Source organism: Crinia signifera, chromosome 9 (genome assembly GCF_055691185.1).
Source record: "Crinia signifera chromosome 9, ASM5569118v1, whole genome shotgun sequence".
NCBI lineage: Eukaryota > Metazoa > Chordata > Amphibia > Anura > Myobatrachidae > Crinia > Crinia signifera.
The window spans coordinates 91427777-91439334 of record NC_139225.1 but is presented as its reverse complement, the minus strand read 5'-3'; the positions used below and the strand labels follow the sequence as shown (position 1 = coordinate 91439334).

The 11558-nt window shown below is 42.8% G+C and overlaps 1 protein-coding gene across 1 annotated transcript in view; it reads left to right on the top strand.

Annotated features, from left to right (window-relative positions):
- Nucleotides 1–11188, top strand: part of CHRDL1 (chordin like 1) — a 139302-nt gene extending 128114 nt beyond the window's left edge. Inside the window, exons 8-10 of the mRNA XM_083159376.1 lie at nt 5371–5532; nt 5654–5743; nt 10292–11188. Of these exons, the coding sequence (XP_083015502.1) occupies nt 5371–5532; nt 5654–5743; nt 10292–10422 (383 nt within the window). The 3' untranslated portion in view covers nt 10423–11188. The remainder of the gene's footprint in view (nt 1–5370; nt 5533–5653; nt 5744–10291) is intronic.
- The last annotated feature ends 370 nt before the right edge of the window (nt 11189–11558 follow it).

The following is an 11558-nucleotide window of genomic DNA, read 5'->3' as shown; positions in this document are numbered from 1 at the left end:
TGCGGTGCCCTAATCCCAATGTGTGTGCAGTCTATAGCTCCCAGCATGTGAGGGAATGCTGAGAGTCTATAGAAAGCCAACTTGTGGTCCTGCCACTCCAACTCAGAACTGGGGAATCTGATGTATGTCCGCCACAACTTCTTTAAAGCAAGTAACACTTGAGTAAAATGCTTAGAGAAAGTGGCCTGTGATACCCCCAAGGACCATGAGGTGACAGACTGAGTGGAGCCTGTGGCCAAATAGTAGAGGGCACACATTAATTTGTGCAGCCCAGACACTGCATAGTTGCCTCCCCCAAAAGGGTCCAAATCATCTCTCACCTGCTCATATAAGTCCAACAGGTTAATGCGGTTCAGCCTAAACATCCCCACAACCTGTTGATCCGAGAGGGAGTCCAGGTACAGCAGAGCACGATACATACGTGGGGTACGCAGTAGTCGGGGGGCTACCTGGATCTGGCGCGCAGCTTCCTCCCTCCTGTGCAGCTCCTCCAAATGGGCCACATCACAGATAAGCAACTCCAAACCACTCTGCAAAATCTCCATGTCTCAAACCCTCACAGGTGTCCTTAATGATGTTGGGGTTTATGTAGGGGTGTTTGTGAGTGAAAATGAGGGCACCTGTGCTGAAATTAACCATGTGTGCACTTGACCAAAGTGAGTTCTGGGCCAAATAGCCAAACAGAACCTGGTCTGAAATAAGTGCGATTATTAGACACCTAAAAAGTGCGATTTGCGAAAACGCATTGCATTAAATAAGCGATTTGTATACTTTTCTGTACGAAAACATCTGGATGCGATATAAATGCGAATTTATCTCGCACTTTTGGTCCGCATGCCTTAACGCACATAATATGCGATTTCAGTCCCTTTGCGCATTCTATTAAATAGGCGATTTGATGGAAAAATGCGATATCGCCATTTTGTTTACTAATTAACGCCAAAAAACACAAATCTCATCCCATAGAATGTCACCCCTTATTTCTGGAGTACGGCCCTCGAATATTTGCTGGAAATGTTAAGTGAAATAGCTGAAATAATTTGCCACCCCAGGGTTAAACTTTTAGCAGAGTCATATTAAGAACTAGTCGTATTTTGGATATGATTTTTAGATGCATGTAGCATGATTTTAATATGTAAAAAAAATTCTGGATTCCTTACAGTGCTGAATTTTTTGGATTTTAAAGTGAACCAGACGTTTATAAATGTTTATAAATGTCCTCCTCTTTGCTGTTCTTCCTCTGCTCTCTCACAAACAGACAGAATCTCTCTTTCATAAAAGATAGTTCCAATTTTATTATCTCCAGAAAAAAGACTTCAATAAAAAGACTTCAATATACAAAAACAATTTAAAAAAAAATCACACAAAAAATGTCACTTAAAGAATATACAACCGGAGAGGGGGTTACTAGATGGGGTGAACTGGACCTTTTAAGGATATCTCCTTTGTGTACTTTATCTCTGTTGGGACTTTGGTGTTATTTCCGGGTATCCCTTCACAGTCATCAAAGTACTTTCAGGCCAAGTATTCAGCGCTGTAAGGAATCCAGAATTTTTTTTATATTCTTTTCCCATTTTTTGAGAAGTTTACAGTTGAACTTCTTTATCTGGATCAACAGGAGCAGGATTAAAATCCTAGGGGCTCAAGATTATTTTTTATCAATTTGTGGTGCATTTGATTTTAATACATGCTCCTGAGAATTACATGCTCCTTGCTTGGAGGGTTACATGCTCCTTGCCATTGGGGCTGCATGCTCATTGCCTGGATGTTACATGCTAGTTGCCCAGGTTTACATGCTCATTGCCATGGGGGTTACATGCTCATTGCCAGCGGGTAGGCACATACTGCATGCCATCGCCCGGCACTTCAACATAGTAATGGCTACGCTGCACTCCCTGACAGATGCTAGAGGTCAAATTGGACCTCTAGAATCTGTCTCCTCCAGACTATACCCCCTCTTTTGTATGTGCTTTGCGCATTGCAGCTGTGTACCTGGGGTTGGTGGGCACCCATGAGATCAGGCCTGGAGTAACATACCCCCTGCCCCCCACCCCCCTTAACCCAACTCTAATCTTGCTTAGGGCCCATGAGATCTAAATCCTGTCTTGAATACTGTCTTGGGTCTCTTGCCGGACCAGGACGAATCATATTAAATGTGAATAAAGCTAACATCTTGTATTGACACCACAGTTTGGTCAATAAGGGTAAGAATAGCAATTATAGTCCTGTCTTTAATGGCATCTTTGCTCTTGAAGAATTCCATAAGTGCAGGTTACCTGTATTTCCAGATCTTGCTACATTTCTTTTTTTATTTATTCCTCATATTATGTTAAGTGTATGTGACAGGATGGAACAGATTGCCAGCTTTGACTCGGTTGTCAATCATTTCCCACCGCTGCTACAGTATTTAATAATGTTTTCTTCAATCTTTTTGAATTATTTCCTCAAACTGTAACTATTTATTTGCAGTAGGCATTATGTGGCAAATAACATCTTGCACTGAAACTACTATGTATCATATTGCTGTACATGCAGTTCACATTTTTGGGATAAATATTAGCTTTACTTGGCTGGTGAGAATGTCAAATTCTTGATGACTTTCCCACAGGTCAGCTAAGGTGATCCCATGCCTAGATTCTGCTCTAGGATAAAGCAGACATCTCTGTTCTATTAACATCCTCTGGCAAGGCAAAGCGCTTTTATGTGGCTCTAAGACTGACACCTGCTCCAGAGGTCACGAAACCACAATAATGACTTCCAGACATCCATATTCAAAGAGCGCTTTATAAAAATGTATACTGCAAGTGTTTTTTAGGGACCACTTACTGTTAATTGTAGTGTTTATATTTTACAATACTTACATAAAACCTTACAATGGGGTTTATTCTAGTACATTCTTTCTGACAAAATCCTTCTTAGATGGACAAAACCATGTGCACTGCAGGGGGGCAGATGTAACATGTGCAGAGAGAATTAGATTTGGGTGAGTTATTTTGTTTCTGTGCAGGGAAAATACTGACTGCATGATTTTACACTTCAATATAGATCTCACTTTGAAGAAAAACCCCACCCAAATCTAATTCTCTCTGCACAAGTTACATCTGCCCCACCCGCAGTGCACATGGTTTTGTCCATCTAAGAAGGATTTTGTCAGAAAGAATGGACTAGAATAACCCCCAATGTGACATACTGTAGACATTTGAACCACTGAGGGTGTCCGTATTAATAAAGATAAATATATTTATATCTGTTATTATACATTTTATCTTCTATTTATTGTTATACTTTTTTCTTAACTTGTCAAGATTTATTTCCATAAATAATCCTTTAAACTTCCATATAGCTTCTAGGGTTTTGGTTTTTTTTTAGCATATTTCGGGTGTTACTTGGTTGCAGGTGGCTCCAGTGCAACTTTTTTCCCATTTCCGAATTTGGGGAGAATTTTCTGGCCCATAAGACAGTGGCCAAGTTTCTTGCATCCCCACCCTTTCCATGTAAAGTGGATGGAGCAAGGTGTCTGATGAGATGATTCATTAGGAATTCCGTCATTGTATCCCTGCCACATAAAAGTTTTGCCTACAATTTAAACAAAGGGCCTAATTCAAAACTGACATTTACTTCCGCCTCTGATTGCCAAATATGGGACAAGCGCTGACGTCAATGCCATGCCTGCATTCCTAGGGGAATGCCCAGCATTTTTATGGGGATGCCCATGAAACGCTGGGCATTCCCCTGCTCCAGCAGCCCCCTGTTTGCGTCTGTCCACCCACCCCCTGGAGTGCATGGCCTGGAGAGTGTGAAACTCTCCAAGGCCGTTCACTCCCAGGGTTTGCACATGCACATAAACGCACATTGGGCAAACCCCCCCACCATCGGACACAGGGCCGAATTCAGCCCATTATGAGCGTGTCTTAATCGGCCCCAAAATGTAGTGGGGGCGTGGTTGCGATTATGCAGTTAGCGGTGCCATGCCCACAATCCAATGTCGGCGAGTATGACAAGTGCCTAGTGTTGAAAAAAAGCTTCAAATACACAAAGTGCACTATATAATAATAGGCTGCCTTGATGTGCCCTCACTCTCAACCACAAATAAGACTGATGCTGTGTACACATTAGATGACGTGTAGCCGGCATGGCATCGTTACCGAAGGGACCCGGGAGGAAGGGGGGAGCTAGGGGTCATATAACATTCCGCAGCATGGCTCTCGCCAGTGTTATCCTCTGTAGTCCTGCATGTACAGACGAAGGAGGACATCGCTAATGACCCATGGAAGCGAGCATCATTATTGATATAGTATGTACATACTAGTCAATATGCGTAATAATGTTGTCATGATAAGTCATTATTATACATATCATTAATAAAAATTTGTCGGTACTTATGTAATATCTGGACTCCCGTTTTTCTTATGAGACCGCGTCCCCTCGCCACGCTTCGGGCACGGTGGCTCGCTGCGCTCGCCACACTATATAAAATCAACTCCATGCGTAGTTGGATAGTAGGGGTATGAAAAAATGGGGTGCATTTAACATGGGAGTCCAGATAATACATAAGTACCGTTGTACCAATCTGCACCTTGCCGGCCGAAAATTTTTAACCTACCTCATCCCCACCCGGAGCTCCTGACTGCACACAGCATTGATTGTCTTTCACTTGGCAGTAACGTGACTCATTGTCTACCTTGCACATACAAGTAGTCAACTCAAAACATGAGTCTACAAAGCGCACACCCTTATGGATTCAGCCTGCGGTGACACTAGGGAGCCTGATTTCATTCTACGTTCCAGCCCTCCGCCCAACCACCTCCCATGAATGAAATAGTAAAATTGTCACCACCATGCACAGCCAATAACACTCTAGAACCATTTGTTTAACTCATTTAACTTTTTCAGTTTTTCTCCAAAACCGCAGTTGGGCTAAAGGTACGCACACAGTAGACAATTTGGTACTTATGTATTATCTGGACTCCCATGTTAAATGCACCCCATTTTTTCATACCCCTACTATCCAACTACGCATGGAGTTGATTTTATATAGTGTGGCGAGCGCAGCGAGCCACCGCGCCCGAAGCGTGGTGAGCGCAGCGAGCCCCGCGAGGGGACGCGGTCTCATAAGAAAAACGGGAGTCCAGATATTACATAAGTACCGGTACAACAGTATGCTCCATTGTCAGCAGAAGGTCCTGGGTTTTTTTTACTATATGGGATGGCTATGCTATGACTCCACACTTGGCCATGCTCTTATTCCTGTAGTGTCTCACGTGCATACAAATTTGGGTTACTATGTTTTTGGTGATATATACTGTATACCTTTGAAATGTACATTTGCAAAAGAGACAATAACTGTTTTGTGTCTGTGGATTGTTACAGAGGAACTAGAACCGCATTCAGGTGACAAAGATTACTTATGTGAAGAGACCCTCCCTGTCTTTGAATCCATATCACTAGAAGAAGGCGAAAGGGTCAGGAAAATAGCGGTGGTGACAGAGGAGCCCCCAGTAGCGGATATTCATGTGTGGATAATCCAGAAAGGTAATAAGAGTATAAGAGATCAACGACTGTATGGTTGGGATATAGCAATCATGTATCCCAGTCATGACCACACACATGTGTTTTGTTCCATCTGAACACAATGAGCCTTTGTCCTTCTTAGGTGTCCTGCGCCAGTTTTACACAGAAAAAATGTCTAAGGAAGAATTTGAAGAACAGCAGGAATTTAAACAGATAACAAGGACGACATCAAGTGAGTTCCCAATGTGTTTGTATGCAAGATAACAAGTACCAGAGCCAACAAGCTTTATTTATGATGTGTCTATTTAGCTATTTATTTTGTAACTCATATTTGTAATGTAGAGCGGAAATGCAGCCTCACAGATTATGGAGCTCGTTTATCAAGGTTTTTGTTCCCCAGATTCATGAAAAAGTTTCAACGCGATTTATATTTTCTGCATATTTATATGTTTTATGCAGGATGTATCACAGATTACAAAACAATGTGTAGGAACATTGCTGTTGTGTCATTTATCATCCTCTGACAGACTGTGAACTCGCTCTTCACAAGGTATTAGAGTCTATTTCTAATAGAAAGAGGTATCGGAGTGCTAACGGGGATCTCTTCAGAATCCTTTGTGCTCTCCAGAACTTCTAGAGTCACACACTCACAGAAACACTGCCAGGACATAGCCACTGTCCCAGCATGAGGAATTGTCTGAAAAAATAATCCCTTAGAGCTATGGGTTTTCATGGTCCTCCTGCAACCAATAATTAATAGGCCCTTAATACCTGCTGGTGGTTGTAAGATCCTTCGCCATTAATGCAGCATGTAAACCAGAAAACCAAAACAGTGCTACAATCACTGTCAAATTTTGACATATAAAAAGAGGAAGTAGGTATACAGTAAACTTGCGCCACTTGTCCAAACAATTGGCATCTGATTTAAAGATGATGGAAGTAGTTATATTCACAAAGTCCTCTCAGCGGCCAAACGTATATGTGGAAAAGAATGGAGATAACTACAGATTAGCAAAAAAAAACCCACACACAACAGCTCCTAATGAAGTAAAGGAGGTGGGGTATATGTGAATTCTTTAAACAAGAACCCTTATGCCCCTTTCCCACTGCAGCTAAAAAACGGTAAATTGCCGATTTTCAGCGCAATTTACCGTTTTAAGGCTGCAGTGGGAAAGTGACAGAGTTGAAATACCGTTTAAAGTTAAATGGTATTTCAACACGTTTTTAAAGCAGAGTCCTACACGTTAAAATAACGTTTAAGAGGCAGTGGGAATGCCTCTTAAACGTTATTTAGCCTCCAGGCAGTCCCAGTGCCTGATGAGACCTAGTAGTTCTCACTTTGTGCATGTGTAATATGTGCACGTGCATACTAATGAGCCGCTCATTACATATGCGCATATGTAATGAGCCGCTCATTAGTATGCACGTGCACTCATTACATATGCGCAAAGTGAGAACTACTAGGTCTCATCAGGCACTGGGACTGCCTGTATCCTGCATGGACCCCCGCTGCCTCCCCACTGCCCACAGGTAAGTACAAGGGGAGGGGAGGTGGGGGCACAGGGCAGGTACGGGGGGTTAGGCTCTCTTTACACTTGGGGGGGGGGAGGGATTAGGCACTCTTTACACTGGGGGAAGGGGGGGGTTAGGCACTCTACATTTTACACGGTTCACTGCAATGGGAATGGTACTTAAATGGTATTTAAAACGGTAATCTGCTGCAGTGGAATGCTAATACCGTTTTAAATACCATTTAAGATTACCAGTACTTTAAACTGGTCTGCAGTGGGAAAGCAGCATTACTGTATCTCCTTCAATTTAGGGATATGGTCTGAAGAGGGGCTTACATATATCTTACATGTAACACGGTGTATTCAAACTCATAAGGGTATCTTTAAATCTTGTCTCTCACAACGTGTGCAGGGAAACAATTTTACAAATGAAAGCTCACACTGTGGCTTACTTCAACAAGTTTGATGACAATCACATCTGGGTATCTTTAGCATGTTTTCATATCGCCATTTTGTGATGGGTATTTAAAAGGCAAATAAACTCCCATGGTGCATTATAACATACTTTATTTTTGCACATAAAACATTATTTAAAATGAATAAAATAAGAGGATAACCGCTTACCAGATATAAAGGTGTAAAGACACCAAATGCAGCAGAAATGAAAATATGGAACCCAGGTATTTTTCACTGCAAGCAATTTGGACCTTTTCTCTATATCAGTACTGCCAGTCACCTCAGCTCCTCCAACATGTTTCGACGTTGGCTGAAATCTTTATCAAGGTGGGACCCACCTTGATGTGGGCAGGCAGCACATTTACAGTACATTTAGAAATGTGCATTTAATACCATACAAGCTATGGGAGAATTATTGTTTTAGATAAACATCCATTTGCAAGGGAGCATCCGGGGGGGCACCATCGAATGATTGTGCCACCCATCTGCAAATATAAATCAGCCTAGACTGGCTTATATTTGCAAGCATCTGGGATGCAGATGGAGCGGGCACTGACGTCCTATGACATTCGCATGGGGACACCCAGCGTTTTCCAGGGCGCACCCACAGTTTGTGTGTGACCCCCCTGTGCGAACACCTCAGTGATTGTGTCACCAAAGGAGACCGCCCAGCAGCCCTGCACATGCACCTATGTGAATATTTGCATGCGCAGAGCGCAAACAGTGGTCCCTGGTGCGAATACCCAGATCAGAATAAGGCCCTATGTATGAATATTACTATAAAGATAGTTAAGTTACAGCATGTGATCTCATATTGTCCAGATACTGGGCCTTATTCTGGTTCACTCTTAGAGGCAAATTCCTTCTCAGATGGACAAAACTGTGGGGCAGATGTAACATGTGCATAGAGAATTTGATTTGGGTGAGTTATTTTGTTTCTGTGCAGGGAAAATACTGACTGCTTTATTTCTACACTGCAATATAGATCTCACTGTGAAGAAAAACCCCACCCAAATCTAACTCTCTCTGCACAAGTAACATCTGCCCCACCTGCAGTGCACATGGTTTTGTCCATTTGAGAAGGAATTTGCCTCTTAAGAGTGAACCAGAATAAGGCCCACTGTATATTGGAAGCTTTCAAATGTAGGCAATGCCTGATGTCTCAAAGTATTTTTAAATTGCAACCCTGGCGATAATCCACATCTAGAAAATATAATTCAAGTATTTAAAATAAGCAAAATGTTTAGTTTAAAGTTATAATATATTTTGACTATATAAGGCAAGGCTGGCCAAACCGGTCCTCAGGATCTACCAACAGTCCACGGTTTCCAGACCACCTAGCCGGTGCACAGCTATAGTCATTACTAACGGTCACATTTTCAAATGTGCTGCGTTCATTCCTACTATAGATCCCCAGGTTGCCTGAAAACATGAACTGTTGGTAGATCTTGAGGAAAAGGTTTGGCCACCCCTGATATAAGGGATTGGGTATGAAATGTCAACAGACATAATGTCAGCATGAGAATGACAACGTAAACACAATATCGACGTTGACATTTCCGTAAACAGTGATGAAATTTTGACTTTTAAGAATGTCACCATTTTCCCCTGGTGGCCAACAGTGATGTACCTGCTACTAAGGGCGGGATGTTGTAACATCCGCGGCCCCCTTCGCCGGCTACCGCATTATTAATAACGGCATATGCTATAACATATGCCGTTATTCATGCAAGGGACAGCTCTTGCGGTAAGCGCTGTCCCTTGCGATGCGGTGCCGGCGCTGGACTTCCGGGTCTGTGACCCGGGAGTCCATCTGCGCATGCGCAGACCCCGGCGCCGGCCGCAGGGCACGCTGGGAGGGATCCGTGACGGATCCCTCAAACAGCGCTGCGGTAAGAAGCCCATAGGCTTCTGCAGGGATTCGCCAGCTTTAGCTGGCGATTCCCTCCGCAGCGCTGACACTGCGGAGGGGGCATATAGCATATAGAAATGCGGTAGAAACCCCGAAAACGGGGTTTTTACCGCATTTCTGCTATATAGCATCCCGCCCTTAGGGAGGATTAGGTTGAAATACTTTCATAGAAGCCACCGGATTCCTCATTGCTGGGATTTTGTACCCAAACCTATCTAAAAAGATCTGTAACATTCATATGCCGACTCATATTTACAAAGTATGAAGAAAATCCTTGTGTTACGTACTATATAACTACTATACTGTATGTACTGGGTATAACTTTTTTTTTTACAAGCACTAGAGGCAGCATTATACTGCTTTCACATCGCAAAATGCAGTCGCACCGGGACTTTGAAATGGTTCAGTCGCGGCACGACCATGCATTTTGGGATGTTCACATCCCCTCAGCGAACTGGCATTATTGGCAGTTCGCTGACATCATCCGGTGGTGTGGCGGGGAGTTGGCACGTCATCGGGGACGGGGGAGGAGGCAGTGCTTCAGCAAGCACTGCCTCCACCATAGTGTGAACGGGAAACGGGTTGCTTGTCCTGTTTAACCCATTCACACTGCACTGCACCACGGCAATGAACCGGTAAGAACTTTGCTTTTTTACCAGTTCTTATTGCCGTGTTGCTACCCATTTGGGGGACCCGGTAACCCCTTTCACATTGCACTAATTACCGGGTCGAACCGGCAAGAAACCGACTTGTACCCGGTAATTAGTTGCGATGTGAAAATAGTATAAGTGTCCATGCTCATTCTGTATATTGTTGTGTCTACATAAAATACATTTCATTTCAATATGCACTTAAGGTTCATAAACAACCAAACAATTACCACTTTCCCTTTTATTTTAAGGCCAGTGGAAAATCTTTGGTGAAGGAGAAGCTCAGATCAGCCACATGTGTGAAACTCGAATTTGCTGGACAGAGCTGGAAGACTTGGTGAAGGTTCTGTACCTGGACAGGACTGAAAAGGGTCATTGTTGAGAGCAAAATACTGAACGAGAAGAGAAAACTAGAGGCCGCCTAAAGACATTGGATTTGTAGCTGGACTGCGGGCTCATTCTGCTTAAATCAACATTGTCGCCAAACCCAGAATGCAGGGACTATTAGGCATGGTGTGTTGCAGAAAGTAACTGGCAGAGCCAAGTGTGTGGGAGTCTGTGAGCAGTTAAATGCTTCCTCTTATGCCTTAGAGGGCTGGCATCAGTGGTGATAAAAACACAGGTTTCTTCTTTATGAAAAAAAGTGTTTATTTGGAAAGCTAAAATCAGTGGAATAAGCATAACTAAATAGATTGGAGGGTCCGTAATGAAGGAAATGCCGAATGTATGCGTATGTGCATACGTCTGTGTACTCTAATTATGTTTGAGTGCGCGACTGGCCATTACATAAAGTGTGGGATGTAAGAGCGGATGGCACACACATTGTATAGGCACAGACAATGCTCTGTATGATTTTGCCACTAAATTTGAAGTTGTTCGCTTTTTAAATAATCTTGGTTGTGTAAAGATTTCCATTATGTTATGGTTCACTGAGCTTACTTTGTACAGGTTTTGCATTGCAGGACAATATGACATTAATATAAATGACGATATAAGTGGCCCCTCTACACCCCACTACTTGGACTTAACCCTTTAGCCTTGCTAGGATCAGGCCTTTCAGATGTTTTTTATAACTGACTTGAGCGGCTGGAGTGGTTAGAGACGCACAGTATTCTGGAGTAAATAAACCACCAATTTTTTAAATCTTTTTTAAATTGTGGAAAACGATTCTGTTATCTTTATGTCTGTGTCATTGTTTTATGTGTTACACTACAACCACAATCTCACTTGTATCATTGTGCAAGATGATGCGGCTAACACGTGTTTTAGACCTATTGCTATATATCAGATGTCTCTAAATCATACTAGCCTGCCTACTCTCCTAGTAGTTCCTGAAGATGAGACCCACCAACTTCGTCATGGAATTACATGAACCAGGGGCTTCATTCACATCATTATGGCCCTACCCACCCCTGCATGATGGCAGGAATTATAAAGTAAGAACCACTTGGCCCATCTAGTCTGCCCCTTTTTTATACATGTTACCTCAAACCATATTTGATCCTTATTTTTTTGTAA